At 39.4% G+C, this 20,929-nt stretch overlaps 1 protein-coding gene across 4 annotated transcripts in view; it reads left to right on the forward strand.

The window, feature by feature from the left end:
* Positions 1–20,929, forward strand: part of ADAMTS3 (ADAM metallopeptidase with thrombospondin type 1 motif 3) — a 258,656-nt gene that overhangs the window by 12,457 nt on the left and 225,270 nt on the right. For 3 of the 4 annotated variants that reach the window (XM_042984395.1, XM_042984396.1, XM_042984397.1), the window contains exon 3: positions 8,384–8,793. In XM_042984395.1, coding sequence (XP_042840329.1) covers positions 8,384–8,793 — 410 coding nt within the window. The remainder of the gene's footprint in view (positions 1–8,383; positions 8,794–20,929) is intronic. The other variant, XM_042984398.1, reaches the window with a different exon arrangement.

Below are 20,929 nucleotides of genomic sequence, written 5' to 3' on the forward strand. Positions count from 1 at the left end.
ATGTTTGGGTATCATTCCACAACACATAGACAGATACCAAGCTGCCTGTCCTCAGTTGTGAGCTTCTGTGACTGAATACATGAAGGTATTAAGATGATCCCAGATCACAGACACAATGGCATACAGTGAAAGCACTCCCTCTCAAGAATCCACCTTCCCAAAAATAGCCATTGATTTTTTTTTTTTTTCCTCCAAAGACTGTAGTATGCTGGGGACATTTAAGCATAGTTAAGATGCCACACCTGTGCCCCAGGGAACTTAAAATCTCTGAAAGGACATGACGGAAGCGTATAACTTTTCACCCATAGAGATTTTTGTAACTTTTATCCAGACAAAGCATGACAATGAGATCTAAGACACTTATACCATTGGTCTGTACTCTGGACAAGATAGCAGGGAAGGTTTCCTGGGAGAGATGGGCCTTGAGATAGGCCCTGTGGGCCAGGTTGGATTTGTATAAATAGAAAGCAGCAGTCCTTTCCCTGGGGGCGAACAGTTGAGTAGGACTTTAAAGGCAGGCATGATTAAGTTGGGTATAGTGAGCTCATTAGAATATTTCAATAGGCTAATACGGGAGATGATATTGCAAAGAAGTTAGGGACAAAGCGCAGAGGGCCTTCAATGACACTTCAGTTTTGATTTGGGTTCTGTTACCCCATCTTCAAGTTTCAGCTTCTTATTTTGTGAAGTGAGAGGATTTCATTAGTAGAGGTCTTTACGGCAATTTTCATGTCTAATATGGAAAAAAGCTATCAATTTTCTGAATCTGTTTTATCCTGATGTAATGATGGGCATTGAAACTATTGAGAGAGAACAACATAGCAATATTAATACCTAACGTTGACTGAGCCACTCTGGATTAGGCCACTTAATTGAAAAACATTTTTTTTAAATGTTTATTTATTTTTGATAAAGACAGAACACAAGCAGGGGAGGGGCAGAGAGAGAGGGAGACGCAGAATCTGAAGCAGGCTCCAGGCTCTTTGTCAGCACCAAAGCCTAACAGGGCCTTGAATTCAGGACCCATGAGATCATCACCTGAGTTGAAGTCAGCCTCTTAACCCATTGAGCCACCCTAGGCGCCCCTAGGCCATTTAATTTTGATGAATCTATGAATGGGATGCTGTTATCCTCATTTTACAGATGAGCACTGACAAGAAAGTCTTAAGTGACCAAAATCACAAAGGTAGTAAGTAGTAGAATTTAAGCCTTTTAAATGTGGGACTTTAAAATAGTTTTCCTGGCAGTAATTGAGACAGTATTTTGGTACAATTGATATAATATTTGGTAGTGAGAAATTATGTCAGGGACTTTGGATTCGGTACCTTGTTGGTTTGCAGTGTATAGCAAGGAGGACTTAAAGTGATTGGAAGAGATGGGATTAGTTTGAGAGCAATTTCTAAGAAGAAATCATGAGGACTAGAGTGATATTAAATGGGGCTGGGGGCTGGGGGTAGGGGGGAGTTGAAATAAAGTCAGTGTTCTAGCCTAGGGCTTTCCGAGACCCAGCACATCATGAACAGAAACAGTGAAGTCAGGAAGGCAAGCTGACTATTTAGGTGAAAATGAGAAATTTGGCTTAGATATTTTAGGGGTGCAGAGAAGGGACAACACATTATTCTAGACAGAGAGCTGATATGTTTAAGTTTCAGTTTGAGGGAAGTGCCTCTTTTTTTTTAAACCTATATTTACTATTTGCCCATTATGTGCAAATACTTGGCTGAAACACAGACACGTGTTAAAAGTGTCCAGAGTCTCAGAAATGATAAAAATTTTGAAACGATTAGAAAATTCTAACATGGTTGACATTAAAATAGAAAGTCTGATCAGTTAAAAGGTCTTCAGGCATATGAAACACAGATAGCCTCCTCAAATACTTTGTAGGTTATGTTTAATATTTGTACGTGTGTACACACTATACAACTATCACACACACACACACACACACACACACCCCAGAATGTGTTTTTTTCATTCAGCACAAAGAGGAAGAAGGCATCAAGTTAAACTCTCAAATGAGGAATTTAGAGAATTAATTTTCTGACAAGAAGAATTGTTAGTGTTAGGATTAGTCATCCAGTGAAGACGTGACAACACTTTTTCTTAAAGGTAGTTAGAGTTTCTGAGGAGATCCCGAATGTAAACATACCCCTCTTACTGGCTTGAGGGAACAGGTTAGAAATAGCAAATACAAAGATATAGTAAAAATATCTTTTGCAAATAAGGCTGGGGGAACAGGAGGCTCTCACTTTGATAGGAACTGTGCTCCCTGGGTGGGGTGTGTCAGACCCCCCTGGGCTAGGGTAGGGCTCATCCCTGCTGAGGTGGAAGACAATGTGTCTCCTATCAGGATCCTTACCCGGAAGAAGAACGAGGAGGGAATCTCTGAGCTTTGCAAACTTCTTATTTTCCGAGACCTATCAATCATATACATCACTCTTCTTCATGAGGCAGGAAGTGGGGTGGGGGAGTTGGGGTGAGGGGGTGGGGTAGGGGCGTGGGTGGGGAGAAGGGTGAGGCAAGGGATGGAGAGGCCCAGAAGAGTCAGAGAATGATCTCTCTTCACAGAGAACAGGAGCAGGTTAAAGGCATTCCACCTCTAACTTAAAAAAAAAAAAAAAAAAAAAATCAATCTACTTGAGATGCCTTTATTGTAAGAAAGAGGCAAAGATGAGATGATTTTCAAGGTCTTTTTTTTTCTTTTCTGACCTGAAGAGATATTCTGTGAATATCTAAAGGGATTGCGGAGTGGGACCGATTTCCTGCTGCTTGCTTCTAAGTCTGAAGGTCTCTGTGTCTGCACTCCAGGAGGTCGGTTTTAATGGTTAGATCTACTTTTTGGTCCTTAGTAGGTTAAATATAAGACCTAGATACTATGAAATGTTTGATTTACTGGTCAGCAAGAGTTGTGAGAAATAGATACAACGTGTGCAAGCAAAATTCTGGCTATAGAAGGATATGACAACTTGTGTAGTTGGCTGTCTTTGCTTGGTGGTAAATTACTATTTGGGGAAAAGATGAAAGATGGTACCTTCTAATTTTAGGTACACCCTCAGGCTCAAACTTGGCTCTCATTCATTCATTCACAGGTATTTATTGAGTGACCTCAGGCTCTATTTTAGGCACTGGGGAACAATAGTAAAGAGAACAGGTAAAAATCTGTACCCTCCTGAAGCTTATATGTTAGTGGGAGAAACAATAAATAAGTAAACATAAAAACAAGTATAGGATGTCAGATCCTGACAAGTTTTGTGAAGAAAAGTAAAATGGCTAAGGGGATAGACAGGACACACCTCACTGAGAGGGCCACATTAAAGCAAAAACCGGAAGGAATGGACAGGTGAGTCATTCAGGTCACCTGGGAGGAGATCCCAGGGGAAAGCAAGCACAGTGAGTAACCTTGAGATGTGAGAATTCTCAGTGTCAGGCTGTGGGACAGAGTAAAACCCATTTTACTTTGGGTTGGATTTTGAGAAGAGTGCCTTGTCTTGCCACTTCAATGACTCTAGCCCTATTTTGAGGATAATTTATAAAGGGGAGGAGGAGTGGAGGCAAGGAGAACAGGTATGCGGCACATTCAAAACTGAGACCACTGGCTTGGACTGGGGTGGTAGCAGGGGTGGTGGTGAGCTACGGTCAGTGTTTGGAGATATCTTGAAGGCTGAGTCATTAGAATTTGTTGAAAGATTTGTTTTGTGAGGTGATAAGAGCTAAGGATAGTTTAGTCAACTTTTTGTTCTGAGTAGCTGGGAGGATAGAGTTGCCAATTACTGATTTGGGAGGAGAGACATAGGAAGTTTACTTTTGGAAATATTAAGTTGAGATGCTTAGGGAACGTCTACATGGAGAGGATCCATAGGCAATGGAGTTGACAACAGAGGAGCCCATGGATGAAGCCGGACCTGGAGATGAAGGATTGCGAAGGCACTCTCAAACTCATGGGATGGGATGAATTCACCATGCAGGGGAGGGTAGATGCAGAAGAGAGGAGTCCATGGACCACTCTTGGTCCATGCAGCACTGTGGTGTTAAGCCAGTCATGGGGGATGGAGGGGAGACCACTGAGGGAAGAGGAGAGCCAGAAGATGTCCTGGAAGCTAAAGAAAGAACGTATTTCAAGAAGGAAGGAGAGATGAGCTGGGTCAGAATCTGCTGATACGGCAAGTAAGGAGATAGAGTCTTGGCCATTGGTTTCAGCAAGATGGGGTCGCTAGTGACCTCTAGAGCCTAATTGGGTCAGGCTTAAGGAAGAGCAGGAATGGGAAGACAGGACTTGGAGACATCTGTTGTAGTCAGTCTTTTTAAGTGTTTTGCTATGAAGGGTAGTGAAGTGATGGGCTATCAGCTAGAGAGGACTGTGGCGTCAAGAGGGTTTTTATTAAAGATGGGAGATAGGATGGCAGCTTATTAGTCTGATGGTGGGAATGATCTAGTGAAGTGGGGAAACCGATGAGGAAAGAAGAGAGGACAGTTGCAGAAATCGTTTTTGCAAAGGCCAGAGGGGCTAGGATATGGTGCACAACTGGAGGATTTGCTCCTGGGTAAGATCACAGACAGCTCATCCACAGCACCTGGAGGGAGGTGGACCATGTGTGTGTAGACACCAGGCGGTTGGGGAAGGTTCACTGCATCTGAGTCCTGCTTGGGTACCTAGTGACCACAGTGTGGCTTTATAGTGGCTCTGCCCATTTGTGCTTGTAGAATTTATGGCCCACGAAAACCTTTACATACCTATTGCTGTGGCCCTCAGCCATCTCTGCTGACAGTTGTGTAGTTTCACATTTTAAAATTGCACATGGGCAATATTTTAATGCGTAGCCAACTTACATTTAACAGTAGCTAATATGTATTGCATCTTCTGCATAATCGCATAATCTCATTTAAACCTCTTTCTAAGTCTGTGAAGTTGGAACTATTACTAGCCTCCAGGTAACACCTGAGGACACTGAGCCTAAGAGAAAGCAAAGTTCTTTGTTTTGACTTAACTTGCTTCCTGACAGTGTGGTTCCTTCCTTAACCACAGGCTGTGCTGCTTTGTGGAAGTATTTGGACCTATGAAGTGTGTCATTTCTAATTATAGTAAATTGACACTGGACATAATTTAATTTGCTTGTGTAATTATAATCTGAGATTAAAATACTTTTGATAGCTTTGAGTTTTCCTCACCCCCCGCCCCCTTTTTTCTCCCAAAGACGGAGGATTTGAGAGCCTTTTACAGAAATGTTTGAAGCTACGCTGGAGGAAAAATTGGTTGGCTGGCTGCGAGTAGAGAAGACGTTGTCATTCGTGTGGTGGGTTTCCTTTATAAGTCAGATCTTAAATTAGAAATCAGCAGCAAGATGTTCCATCTATTCTGAAGTGAGTAAGAGCACAGGAGCATGGTCTTCAGTCAAAATGATCACAATTGAAATTTTCCTTCGGCTTCTTGCTTGCTACGTGTCAAGCCTTCCGGGCTTGCTTTCTCATTTGTAACCCAGGGATAATAACATCTACCTACTGTGATTGTTGTGAGAATGAGGGATGGGAGAGTCTTGAGCATAAAGCGCAGTGCCCAGTATTTATCCTGCCAATAAAGGCAGGTAACCTGGTAGCTCCTGTGTCAGTTCTGCCAGCTACTGTCCAGGGGGATGGTGGCCTGAGGGTTTACTGAGTGCATCTTTTCCCTTGGTTACCTTACTTCCCAACTGGAGGATTACCCATGGCAGGTTTAATTTCAGCAGTGTGTCTTATGTGTGCATGTTTGGAATGATTTGTCACTTAGCATCAGAGAAGACAAGGCTCTAAAGAAATAGGCCGTCTTTATTTTGAATAAAAATGCAGAGCATACTGTCTGACAGTGGAAAAATGGAACTGTCCCAGAGAGTCTGGGATGCATGGTTTGCTGTAAGCCTGCGGCTCTGCGTGTCCTCGTGGGTGTGGAGGAGTCTCCTTGAATTCTCCCTAAATTTTCTAGTGGTCCGGTCACTTAATCCAGGCATCAGTATATTGTCTAGACTTTGGTTGTGTGAATTCCCTTCAGTGGAGATGGGAAATCTCCTTCCCTTGAAAGAGTAAACACATGGTTAGAGAACGAGTTATAACTGGGATTACTTGTGCAGCCAGACACCCCTGGGCCTTGGGTAGTTTGTCTTGTGAGTTAGAGTGTCGCAGCACAGACAAAGCAAGGGCTCTCTGGTGACCTGCATCACTAACTTAATACGTGTTAAACAGATCCTACCGACAGGAGACCCTGGCATGTACAGAATCTTGTATTAGATGACATCGGAATTAGCAAGCTAAATGGGGAAGTTTCTCGTCCTTAAGGAATTGAAACTTAAATTTGGGACAGGCTTTGTCAGTCCCCATCCAAGATTCTGATTCATCACTTACTGTGGAAACCGTCCCCTCCATCACTCTGCTCCTGTGATGCTTGAGTCTATTCCATAAAATTTAGAGTTCTTTCTATAAACCAGAAGCGACAAAAGTATTCCCCATGGATTTGGCTGTAAGAGAGGCCACATCTTTTGGTCTGTGCTTACGCTGATGCCTCGCGTAAGTCTTCGGCTGTGATAGAGCCTACGAAACAGGGATCGTGTGCTGTCGCTGCCAGTATTGGAGTCGGCCTTCACTTTACTCTGTGATATGACAGTCCTCACTCCTCTGCCTAGTAAATATTTACAGCAGGGTCATTTGATCTGTGCACTTGATAAAGAAGCATATTTTGTTTAAATACATTGGTCACTATAAATGGCATAATGATAACAAACATGCACTCAAAGAATTTCCAAGTTGCAAAATACCTTCATTTGTCTTCTGGTATTTTATACATTGTTTGAAGTATTTCAAATGCAGGAAAACAATGAAAATATTCTGTAAGGATACTTTCAGATCATAGGTTGTAGGTTCAGTTATGAGGCATTACACTTTCATTTATTGGATGACATACACGCAATTCCTCTAGGTGAGAAGTATTTGTGGATCATATCATTTTTTTCAGGGTACTTTTACACACTGCAGGACTGGTCTTAGGCTAGAATCATGAAGGTGGGGAGCTTTTTAACTTCTGTTACCAGATTTTGCTTGCCTTCTTTTCTCGAAAATCTTTGTCCTCCTCATTTTCTTTTCCAGTATCCATGGTCTTTTGCTTCAGAATCATTTCTAGTAAGGGATAAGTGGTTTATTCAATGTGCTATCTTTCTCAAGGATGTTTGCATTTTAGCAGACATAACACATTTGGATAAACTAGGGGAATTAATTGTGAAATTAAGCTTAACATGTAGGTGGTCACTTGTGCTGTAAGTAAGGTAGGCCCCAAATACACATCCATATTAAAATGAGTATTGGAGCACCTGGGTGGCTCAGTCAAACCTCCGACTTCAGCTCAGGTCATGATCTCACAGTTCGTGAATTCAAGCCCCGCATCAGGCTCTGTGCTGACAGCTCAGAGCCTGGATCTTGCTTTGGATTCCGAGTCTCCCTCTTACTCTACCCCTCCCCCGCTAGTGCTCTGTCTCTCTCTCTTTCTCTCAAAAATAAATAAGTGTTAAAAAAATTAAAAAACAAAAACAAAAAACAAGTATCTGTCCCACATAAGGAATATGGTGCAAAATGACAATGCCATTTGCTCTTAACTAACCCGCATCTCCATGTTCACTTTATAGATTATGATTTCTACTTTTTTTACCCATTCTTCTCATTTTCTAAAAATGTTCTGTGATTTATGGAGCACAACTCAAATGTAGCAGAATGAGTGTATGGGCTTTGGAGTATAACTTGGATTCATATCTGAGCTTCACAGTTGCTTGACCTTGGACACATACTTCCTGAATCTCAGTTTCCTCACCTGTGAAGTGTGATTGTTAGGGTTGTTATGATGGAAAAAATATGTGTAAACGACAGCACCATAAACTACAGTGTATAAAGTATAGGCCTATGGTAAATGCAACATAAGGTTGCTATTTTAATCAGTAATACTTCTAGGAGTCTTAAAGGGAAAAAATAAAACAATCAAAAAATTTCCTCTACATAATAACAAGTTTGTTAAACATTTGTAGCAGGTGTCAGTTGTGCCAGTAATAAATTAATTGGGAGCATGTCTTGATTATAAGCAAGCCAGATATAGTTTATGGAAACTTATTATATCCTCAAACATGTAATGTGATATGAATATTCACATTGTAATACATTTTTTAAAATAAAATGATTCATTGAACACAGAGTTACAGAAATATATTTGAGAAATGATTTAAGTTCCCAAAATTTCATACTTAGGAGATGGTTCGGGAACATATATATTTTGCAAATTGAGGTACAGTCTTGTGAGGTGGGCACTTTATGCCTATGTTATGTCCTCCTGTGTTCTCTTGTTGCACAGGCTTCTACAATTCTATTTTTCACCCTACAGATTTACCAAAATTAAAGAGACAGAGAGAGTATGAGCTGGTGACTCCAGTCAGCACAGATTTTGAAGGACACTATCTCTCCCATATTCTTTCTGCAAATCACAAAAAGAGGTCAACGAGGGACGTGTCTTCCAACTCTGAGCAATTGTTCTTTAACATCACAGCATTCGGAAGAGACTTTCATCTGCGACTAAAGCGCAACACTCAGCTGGTAGCTCCTGGGGCTGTTGTGGAATGGCATGAGACCTCTCTGGTGCCTGGGAATATAACCAACCCCAATAATGATCATCAAGCAGGAAATGCTTCAGAAAGAATCTGGAAAACAGAACCTTTGCAGACTAACTGTGCTTATGTTGGTGACATCATGGACATTCCAGGAACCTCTGTTGCCATTAGCAACTGTGATGGTCTGGTAAGACTTATTCCCTTTTGTGCGTGTGTGTTTGCAGGTGTTAGGGAGTGCAGCATGGTTTCCAGGGTGGCTTAGTAGGTAGAGGTAGAAAGGAAGTCTTATTGTTATATTCTAAGTTCAGGAAGAAGCATTAGAAAGCATTTTACTGTCAAAGATGTGTACGTTGGCTTAATTTTGACATGAAGACAACATTATTCCAAGAAACAAAAGATAACCTGTTTTTATCTTTTTTTTTTTTTTTTTTTGCTTATATTTTCACTTGTGTTACTTTGGGGAATTTTATTTCCTTATTTCTTTCAAAGCATTATGAAAATTTTCTAAAGAAATGTAAATTCCTCCAAAATGATAGTATTTCACTTCTTATGTGGAAACTTTGGATATCTTCTTAAAGAAAGTATTTTGAATGCATTCTTTCACTTCCCCACAGAATGCTAAAATGGGAAATGAGCAGATACTTTGTCAGAATTTGTTCAAATAGCATTACTTTACAAACATGAGATGTAGTTCTTTCTGCATTGTGGCTTTGAATCAGTTTTTTCTTTATTTTCAAATAAAATACCCATATGTTGCTCTTCAGTTTTGTTGTTGAGGCCAGTAGTAACTGACCCTTCTTTACATACCCCGCAGATGTGAAATATTTTTATTTGTTTTGTATCTCCAGATGCCATTTGAAAAGTGTGTCAGTGTTTATGCCTCTTCCATCCACAGTTGACTCCAAGTCGTTGTTCAAAAAAGCAACCATTTTTCTATCTATGGTGGCCAGGCTGCTGTTTCTTGGAAGTTCAGAGCTATTCCCTTTGTTTTGTCACTCTCCTGGGAGTTCTCAAAATATTCCTTGTGTTCCTGCTTGTGATTATTCTACCTTGGCTGGTCTTCCAACAATACCATTAATTTTTTGCTATTGTTGTTTGTTCTATGCATAGGCCCAACCCAGAGGAGTTATGATACATATGTTTTATCAAATGCTAGTTAGGTCATTGTTTTAGGCTTTTTTTCTACAGTCTTGTACTGCCTCCTGATGTTCTGTAGGCTTTTAAAAGCCCGCACAGAAAACTGAATAGAACAGGTCCATGTTTTCAAGTTGGATTCCATTAGGTTAGGATCTCTATATATATATGCTCACATTTGGTGCTAGGTGGTATTCTGGGGTCTGAAGGCATAAGGAATCTCTCAAATTCTTCTCATTCTACACAAAGGTTGAATAGATGGGAATTATGAAGTCACTGACTGGGAAATAAAGAAACACTTTCTAGAGGAATAAGTTTAAAGTAATTCATTGAGAGAGCTTGATTCAGTACTACTAAGATATAAAAGAAAATAAATTATATAAAAGGTACTGTTTTATAATACTTGTAAGTAAAATATATTGAGTGTAAAACTTAATTCAGTGTTATTTTTTAGTTTTCTAGCATAAAAAAGTGTGTACTTTTTATTTTCCTAGTTAAGATTTGAGATGTGGGATATTAGCTTGAAAATCAGTTTAAGGAAGGTAAAAAGGCAAAGAAAGCATTTTTAAACCTGACCGAGAAATCAGTATTTTTCTTACTGTACAAGTCAAATGATCTAATCACAGAGACAGAATCTGGGGCAATAACACATTGTTATAAGGAAGAGGAAAATATAGAGTAGGAATGAATGTTAATTATTAGGATTCTTTAATTTCTCACTTTTAAGATACAGTGTAAACATCATGTATACATGGATGTTGAGTGCGTGTCTGTACTACATTGCAAGTATTCATTTGTTCCATTATTTGACCCATCAATTAATTAATTAAATAATATTTGTGGGAGCCAGTAATGGACCGAGTGCTATTCTAGGCACTGTGAAATGGTGAAAGGAATAATGGTTACCATCCTACAGCTCAAAGACGTCAAATTTGCCATAGAATTTAAGTGTCAAAATATTTGGCATATGTATGTAGAGTAGCGTTGTGTTTAACTTGAAAAATTGTAGTTAAGGAAAATATCTTCTGGAGAGAGTTTATGGATAGGGCAGAGTTTTGAGCCAGAGATAAGTGGCTCAGACCTTCAGCTTGATCCAGGAAAAGGGTGGGTCTGGCCTGCAGAGAAGGCAGTGCTGACGATGTGGGTATGTGAAATGAGGCCTTTTCTAGAGTTTCCAGCTCAGAGTAGCCATGTGCCAGGAGGAGGAGTGAAGATGAGGGCAGGAAGAGCAGTGAGCAGGGTCACGGAGAGCACATCACCAGACTGGAGGGATAACACCAGGACCACTTTATTGAGCTGGGGACAAATTCAAAGAATTGCAGGATTGCATTGGATGGGATAAGCCCTTAGCAGAGATGAAGTAGGAAGTTTAATTGAAGGGAATGTAAATAAACTTGGCTGATTCCTGAGCCCATTTTCCCCTTTAACTGGCAAGGAAGGGATTTAAGCTTGACCTTTCTTGACCTTAGAAAAGGAAGCTGGGATACTGAGATAACATAGATGCCTGAGGATTAACCTGATGGGCTATGAAGCCATTGCCCTGGGAGGCTCTGATTTTTTAAAAATATATTTTTTTAAGTTTTTTATTTTCAGAGAGAGAGAGAGAGAGAGAGAGAGAGAGAGAGAGAGGGAGGGGAAGAGAGAGAGGGAGACAGAATCCAAAGCAGGTTCCAGGCTCTGAGCTGACAGCACAGAGCCCAACATGGGGCTCGAACCCACGAACTGTGAGATCATGACCTGAGCCAAAGTCGGATGCTTAACTGACTGAGCCACCCACGTACCCCTGGGAGGCTCTGATTATAATCGACCAATGGAAAAATCCCAGCCCAGCAAGTATATAGTTAGGTCTCTACTGAAGCTCTACCTGGACTAGAAGTGTAATCCTTTTGGTTATGTTGATTTTAGATGGCATTCCAGTGATCTGACTTTCTACATGTGTCCTTTCAAGCTGTTGCCTATAAGAAACAGCCATAGGTATTTATTTTTCACTAAGATTGGGGGCTCCATAGCAAGGCCTTCTGAGTGAAACGCCTTACATCTCTTTTCTCTTATGTAACCTGTGGCATGCTATGTGAGTTTGAAATGGGCCTCACTCTTTAGAATTAGTTTGTAGTAAAGAATGCTTTAATTTAATTTAAAAACCAATGGTCCTCAAAGTGTGTCTACAGATTCAGGCTTGTGAAAAGAGAAATACCAAAAGTGAGACTATATATATAGAAACTCTTATACCAATTTGACAATTATGGTATTTGCATTGGGCCTGATAATAAAATAAAAATGGGGCTTGTGTTTTGCGTTTTATCATTTAATTTTTCTACTAATTAATTTTTGTTGTATTTTACAAAATAGTCCAAGACCAATTGGGAGAAAGAAAATGGTTTCTTCACCACAGATAGTTTACAAAGCAAGCAATGACACTTAGGTGTTTTTACTCCTCTGGACATCAGATACTTGACTGAAATAGTAAGGTATAGTCTACCTATCCCAGTCAACTATATGAAATGATCACAGGAAAGGAACTTTAATATAGGTGTTATTGAAGAGGACAGAAAAATGCCTTGAGTGACATATCCAAAGCCAATGTCTAGAATTCGATCTAGACATAGATATGCATAGTACCTAATATATTACTCTCTGGGTTTCTGAAATCAGCATCAGAGTCTTCTGCAGAAAGGAATTGACACTGGTTCTTATCCAGTGTGTCCAAGAATAATATCTGTTCCTGACTAGTGTGACCTTTTCCTGTTCTTTGCAAGATGATCAGTTATGAGTGACTACTGATTCTTTACCATTTACAGCTTTTTCCTGCTCTAGTCTATCCTACTTATAGGTAAGACCTATTGAGATGTTTAGTCATTGAATTGCCCCTGCTTTCTGATAGCATCCAAAAGAGAACAAAGCCCCGCTTCTCTAGACTTCCCCCAAATTACCCAACGGAAGCCTGAGTCCTGCTAATAGGTTCTTTCTAACGCTCTCTTACTGAAATGCTCGTGGTTCCCTCTGGTGTGCATTCTCCCTCCATGCAACATGTAATAAACCCAGCTCGTCCACTACAGATGTGCTGCTGGTGGTCTTTGGCTAGAGGGTGTTGACGTGCTTTACCTCTCTGCTTCTACATTTCTGAAATTTCACACACTTCTTAGTGGGAAGACACTTCTGGCTGAGAATCTCAGCTGAAAATAGATTTCTTTATTCCACAGAGCCCTGGCATTTATTCTGTAACACCATTAAATCTCCCCTGTGAGCAGTGGCAGCTCACAATCATATTTTGTGGTCTATAAATGTGCCAAAATAAAGGGTTGTTTGGTTAGTAGGCTTTATTTCATGTATTTCATAACATAAGGAAACTGAATTTCTCTAGACTTGCTGGAACAATATTGCTATGTTAATTCCCCTGGATTATCATCAGAGGGAACTAGTTGGGAGTGGAAGAGCTGACTGGTAATGGTTTTCCTGGGTTATCCAGCTCAGTGATTTCCTTGTGGGCTGGGCTTATGATCAAGGGAGTGTATCTAGGACAGAAGTTTTCAGCATTTCAGAAGAACATTTGGAATTCTCCCTTCAAATGAAATCACTAGAGGTTATCTAAGAAAGTAATGGGTAAAACGGATAAGCTCAGGAAAGGCCTGGTTGAAACACAGTTGGGAGATTACTCTCTCCTGGTGTCTCTTCTTCCTGACTCCTCCTCACTTCCGACCACTTGGAGGCTCCCTGAGATCTCCGACAGGGATCTTCACTCTTAGGGCCGAGGGTCTTGGAAGCTTGAGGTTAACAATTTGGAAACCATAAATGGTAACCCTTTCCTGAAATATCTCATAGTCACATCTGGTTAATAATGATGGCATTTTATCTTTTGTAGACTTGGGGAATGGCCAGATGAAGTCTTTGAGGACAATTGCAAACCATTAAGAAAATAGCCTTAAGATTTTCCTGCCTTAATGGGGCTCCTGGGTGGTTCAGTCGGTCAAGTGTCTGACTTCGGCTCAGGTCATGATCTCGTGCTTCGTGGCTCTGTGCTGACAGCTCAGAGCCTGGAGCATGCTTCGGACTCTGTGTCTCCTCCTCTCTCTGCCCCTCCTCTGCTCGTGCTCTGTCTCGCTCTCTCTCAAAAATAAATAAACATTGAAAAAATTAAACAAGAAAAGATTTTCCTGCCTTAAGACTTTTGCTTTGGGATTTGGTCCCCTCAAAAAGATGTTCTTGCCAGGCCTATTTCAGTAAGTCTAGCTGCAGATGCACTTTTTAAAAAGTCTATCTAAAATGTATTATGAGCCAGTGTGCCTGGGATTAAGAATATTTGACCAGTGATTGTAAATACAGCTCAATCTAATGAAACAAATGTTTGATACTAAAAACAGATACAAGTCTCTAGTTATTTATAGTGGATTTAGAAAAGAGCGTTTTTGAGGGCTGATCTTTAGATGCTGACATTTGAACATCTGCTTTTATGAGAAGAACCTGATGGGTGAAGGCCTGTCACCTCCCTGGGAACATGTCTATGAAAGGTGTCATTTTTTTTTTTTTTTTTTTTTTTGATGGGACAGGAGGAGATCTGTATGTTTATGGTTTACATGCAGATTTCAGAGACCTGAGAAGGTTGCAGGAAAAAAGGACTGAAACCTTGTTTTATCCCCGGGCACCTACACCAGGCTGTTTGAGCAATACAAGACTAGATAAAGCTCAAAGCCCCCATACCCTTTAATTTCCAGAAACAGAAGGACAAAAACAGCAGCTGACACTGGCCCCTTTCAAAATGAAGAATGGATGGAAGTTCTCGAGTTCAATTAGTCTGGGAGAACCAGTACCCCGACAGGCCTCATTGCTTCTTTCCTGAGATTTGGTTAAGCTGTGACCCTTTGGGAGCTGACAGTACTTACCTTAGTTGTGTGTCCCCGCTTATGCCAGGTGTGCATGGTTGGGTACATCTCCCACTCTGCCTCCTTTCTCAGATATATAGGCAGCCAGTGTGTGCATATCCGGGGGAAAGAGGCAAGGTTTGGCATCGTCCTTGATCGTTTTCACATTTTGTATCTGATTTGCATAAGTCGAAAATCATACATATGTCAAGTCTTTCCCGATTTTTTTGGCTCTATTTCTCCTGTGTGATTTAGTTGATCTTCTACAAAGAATATCCAAGGACGCGGGCTTGGAATAAAGTAGGAAGTGGAAAAAAAAAAACCATCAGAAGTGTTTTTAATTTTAAAAAATATTTCTTTATAATAGCTTTTTGTAGTTCATCTCCATTTTTATCTCAATTTTCTATATAAATATCACCGGTTCAGTGCTGATTATTTGCTTTACATCATTTTGATTATGATTTGTTTTTACTTTATGTCCTTTCACTTTGGTGTAGTAAATTTATAAAAAATTAAATTTAAAGATGAGTTAAAAAATCGGGGGAAAATGTAAAGATACTGCTGCAAACCTGTCTGTGGACAGACGTGGACAAACAAAATAAAAGCAGCAGCAGAGGTACTTTTTCTTTCTGCTGTCAGCTTGGGAAGTAATGCTTCTTCTTCTTGCCAGTGTCTTGACAACCATGACTTCATTAAAACTCTAATACAGATTTTTTGAAGATAGTCAAGACATGCCTTAAAACTGTGAAAATAGTGCTGACCACATCTGAAAGTACCTTCTGCTAGTAAATCACCATAAAACAAGAACAAAAGGACATCCTGGTGTTGATATGATGCCCTTGTGCATAATCATGTTTTGAGGTCAGAGTTCTTGCTAACTAAATCCAGCCTCAAAGTTTTCAACTTTGAAGAAACTGTGTTATTCTTTTGACTTAATCTTTGCTTCCAGGAATACTGATCCCAAGTTAAAGCATTTTGAAGCACTGGGGTATGTAAAGTGCTGTACCTATTGCTGTGGTAAATAGTGAGGGAAATCAGGCATAGCCTTTGTCTCCCGAGGGCTCTGGAAATAAGATGTGCAAAAGCAGAACCGAAGTACAAGGCAGAAAGTTTTATATGTTGTAAGACTAGACCAGATGAAATGTGAGAGCTTGGATGGTGGAACAATGATTTCTGCCTGGAAGGACGTTAGAAGGCTTCTTGGAGGAAGCAATATTTGTGAAGCAAGAGAATTGGAAAGGTGAGCATTTATGTTACAGTGATCCCTGATGATGGCGGGGACGGGATGGGTAGGAGGAGGAGCCTCTGAGGAACATAGGGTCTTGTTGGAGGTCCACCTATGATGGCCCTAAGAACAAAGGGGAAAAGGGGAAGTTGATTTCATGAACTTTGTAACATATAAAACCAATACAGAGGAGGGCCAGTATTAATCCAAATACAGGGCCAGACGATACAAAAGGGAGAAAGAAAAAGGAGCATACATCAGTGACTGTGTCATTGAGATTAGCAAGTTTGCATGGGTATTCAGGATGGAAGGTGGGCAAGATTCTTGTTTCTTAATTATGTTGCTTTTCTTCATAGAAAAGTCATGAAGTCATGAGGCCTTTTTGTGTGGAGTTTAGGGAGGTTTTTTCTTAGTCACTTTTTTTCTAGAATTTGTTCCCTAAATTTTATCCCAGAGGGTTATGAAATTTGACTTTGAAAAATCTGACTTCTCAGATCTTCGTCCAGGTTCTTCAACTTTTCAAGTTTGATCAGTGATTGTGCCATTTAGGAAGCTTCCTGCTAAGACTATTATTTTTTCCATCTGAAATGTTTTCCTCACTTTCTTATTATATTTACTCTATGTTCATATCCTCTACTTCTTTTCATTCTCCAAGGAGTGTTCCTAATGTCATTTTAGTGGTATCAGCAAAACCTTGGATTGCGAGTAACTTGTTCTGCAAGTGTTCTGCAAGGCAAGCAAACATTTCTAATACATTTTAACTTGATGATTGAGCAATATCTTGCAATATGAGTAGTACCTGATCCCGAATGTCACATGATCATAACGGAGCCAATGGTTCTTGAAATTCTCTTTGATATGCGAGTGCTTTGGAATACAAGCATGTTTCTGGAACAAATTATACTCACAAACCGAGATTTAACTGTATTTGTTTACAATGCACTACTATAAAGATAGTAAAAAAAAATTGATGGGGTGATGGGTGGCTCAGTTGGTTAAGTTTCTGACTCTTGATTTTGGCTCAGGTCATGATCTCACGATTTGTGAGTTTGAATCCCACATCGGGCTCCTTGCTGACAGAACGGATCCTGCTTGGGATTCTTTCTCTCCCCCTTTCTCTTTCCCTTCCTTGCTCATCCCCCCCCCCCCCCGCCCCTCAAAATAAATAAATAAACTTAACTTTTTTTTTAAAAAGAAAGTAAAAAATTTGAGCATAAAGAGTAATTAGATCAGCTTGACTTAAGTCTCAAAAAAGAAAACAAAAATAACTGAATAGATGCATTATATTTGATATTAAATCTCATCTTGTATCATTTATAGTATTTGTACTCTGTAGCTATATATGTATTTGTGTGTATATAGAAATATATACATGCACAGACACACACATATAAACACATATGCACACATCTTTATGGCAAGCCATAGAAAAGGGAGAGAAAATCAGTGTTTAATAAAATACTTTGATTTAAACACCAGTGACAGAATTTGATGTTAGGTCGTAGAGTTGGTGGCAGAGCTATATTGGCATGTGGGTCTAGTGGCAACAAAGCCCATGACAGTTCTATTACCACAAGCTACCTAAATGTGCTTCTCACAATGTGGTTTGTTGACAAGAATGAACGACTTGAATTGACTTGTATGTTTTTAACACCGCTGGAATAACAGCAGTGTTAATCAGAAATACAATTGAAAAGTGAGGTTTTAACCTATTGTTGTTAGTCTACAACAGTGAAATTGCAAAAAATTTTGGGATAGAAAATCTATTGTACTTTTTATTCAGGTAGTCAGACTTTGGGAATTCTTTGTCTCTAAAACAAGGGACTTTGATCACCTGGTGTTTTTTTTTAATTATTTTCAAAAGAGTTGATTAATTTTTAAGCAATACCAGACTACACTAAATGTATCAACACATTACCATTAGTCTTAGTGTGGTTTGTGAGTCCTTTGATAAACAAGTTCAAATCTTCCATAATTGTAATACATTTCTGAAAATTCTAGTTTATTGATTAAAGAAAAAGGGATATATAAGTGCACTGAGGTCTAACTTCAGAGTTAGTAATGTTAAAAAAAAAAAAGGACATTATATATAGCCTGATATGTTTGGAAAAGCATTATCTAGATTGTTATAGCCTACTTTTATAAAATGCTTACAAGGTGTTCGGTTTGGAGTTTTGTAATGAAATCGATAAACACCAATGAAGAGGAACCCCAGCTAAGCTATTTAGAGTTATGATACTATGAAACAGTTCAGTTTGGAAAAATGTAACTACTGTTGGTGACAGAAGTCAACACCTGTGAAATGGTTGAGGGAAACGGCTCATGGCAAGAGTGGGCATGGCATCAGGGTAGAATCAGACAGACTTAACTCCAGTTCCCGTTCCACCACCTACCAGCCTGTGACCTTACACAAGTGATTTAACTTTTTGGAGGTGTCTTTCCTTCAGTAAAGTGGACATCATGTCAAGGCTTTTCCAAGACTGTTAGGGCATCTTTCACACAGCCTTGTGCTTAGGAAATTGAAGATTATTACTGTCATCCTTTTCCTTCTTTAATCAATTTAAAATTATTTGTCCTTGATATTTTGTGATTCATAATATTAGTAATGGTTTTAGTTCGCAAAATAAATACTGCAGGTGGCCAAGTTAGCCTGTGACCTAATTTATGGAAAATTCCATCCTCTCTGAAGTGAATACCTTGGTGAAAATCCTGTAACGTTCACATCACCTTCTCCACCTGAAGCAGGGCTCCTTTATTATCAGCTCTTGAGAGATACTCTAACTTTTGCCCTCCTGAAGACCTCTAAGGATGGGAAACTCACTACTCTCCGTCTTATTTATATGTAGCTCTGCCCGATAGAGGAAGTCCTTTCTTAGGTTCTACTTAGAAATATGAGGTAAAGACACCTTGTTCCACTTACTAGGTTTTTCAGAGTTGAGAAAGATGTAGTAAGCATCCATGATTGGCTTCCTATTGTTACTGTAATACTTTTGTTTTATGCAGATGACCACTCAGCTGTTTCGGTGTACCTACCATGCAGGAAACTGCTTCAGGAAAATTTCCCTTTAGTCACGTGATATAGCCCATACTCCAGCTAGAATGGAATTAACCAAGCATAAGTCATAATTTTAACATTCCTCTCTTGCTTTTTGTTTTGGGAAAATATTTATATTATGAACCTCAGAGTGATACATTTTTTAGGATAGTGATAAAGAGGTCTATGGCATTAGGTGATGTAAGACTGTTGTTCAGAGCCTTGCCAATCTTGTTCATTTCTTATCTGTTTTATTAGGTGATGGCGGTCAATATGCTTTCTTATATCAATTTTTTTTCCAGTCCAGAGTATTCCTTAAAACAAATCACAATCACAGCAAAGTATATGCATTTTCTACAACTCTGTGAGGCAGTTGAGGGGAATGGAGATAAAGGTGGCATGATGGGTCTCTAGCTCCAACTATCAGAAAATTCGTTTTTCAGCGTAAGTGGCATTATCAAAATAGACTTTTGGGGTCCTGGTGAATTTTTGATCAGCTGATTTTAACTCCAGTTTAAAACGTAATAGATTTCTTGAAGGCCTACTTCTGTCTGGTGATGTCCCTAAAAGTGAAAGATTGTTATAGATTGAGAAGACTGTGCTATTAGATGCTGGGGTGTCATATGAACATAGTGGGACCCGGTCTGAGCACGTGAAGTCCAAGAGAAAACGAACAACAGCACTTAGTGAGAGATTCTGCAAATGTTAGCAACCCAGACCCAGTGGGAAAAGTTTCATTTAGCATTATCTGTGAAACAGGATGCTTTTAACATAGTGATTAGAATCTTGGGCTAATACTTCCTTTAAGCTTGTGGGATACTTGATCTTGCTTTAGAGGGTGCCAATATTTTCTGCTTTCCTGCCTGGTTTCATACACTCCTTTATTTTTCATACCTGGCTCCGAGGATGGTCTTAACTGGCTGCTAGGACAAGAAAACAGACCAGAAAGAATGATGTGGATCCAGATATAATTAAGTCACTATAAGATCTCCGTCTCTGTTTGGTCAGCCACATGTCATTGTTACCTTAGACTTCAACTGTGGCACCAAACCTAGACTCAGCATACTGATGAGGTAAGATTCTGAACCATATTGGTCCTAGACTTGAACTATTGATCTAAAATTTGGGGGGAGGCCTCTTTTTATGTGCTATGCTTGGAAAAATTTTAGAAACATATGCCTCTATGAGAATGTTTTAAAATTAGGACTATATATATGGAACTACATTGTTTCTCCTTCCCATACTTAAAAACTAAGGGTTTGAATTAGATCGGTGATTCTTTTTCTTCCAACTGTTGGACCTTATGTTTTGAAATGGTATGTAAACCAGAAAACTGTTTATTAAGTAATGAATCATTTTTCCTATGAGTTAATAATAAAAACATACAAAATTGGCTGGTCAGAATTGCCAACGAGTACAACTTACTTTCCGTGTGATCTTCGGTGATCTTTCTGATAAAAAGATAGTCATTCTTAGAACCTATAGCATTTTGTTCAGCTTTGTAACACAGTGATAGTCATTCCCAGATTTCTGTTACTGCCTCCACTGGTTCCTACAGACTCAGGGACCTAAAATTAGGGAATTATTGACCATGAACTTCTGAGATTCATTTTAGGACTGATGTTCTATGACTCTATAACTAAGTTTGTTGTGGACAGTGCATTCCAGGCCAAGGAAGAAATCAAAGCATCCTACTTGACCATTATCGTTAACAATGGTCTGGGGTAGAAACTGCATATATAAGTGTTACTTTTCCAAATGTTGAGATATGGTTACTTTATTCTAATGCTTTTCCTATTTATTTTTTAAAATTTATATTTAATCCATTATGACTAAGTCTTGTGTTCTTGAAGGCTCCAAAGACTTCAACTATCACAACCCCAGCTATTATAGTTTTGGAAGATGTTTTCCCTTGACTTCCAATAAAATGTGGAAATAACTAGTGTAAAGAGAAATATGTATATTCGTAGATATGTACATACATACACATACATCTACATATACATGTGTATATGTGTGTGTGTATTGAGAGAAATATAGTTATGTTTTTATAAAATATTAAGAGCAAAAAGGA

Source organism: Panthera tigris, chromosome B1, assembly GCF_018350195.1.
Source record: "Panthera tigris isolate Pti1 chromosome B1, P.tigris_Pti1_mat1.1, whole genome shotgun sequence".
NCBI lineage: Eukaryota > Metazoa > Chordata > Mammalia > Carnivora > Felidae > Panthera > Panthera tigris.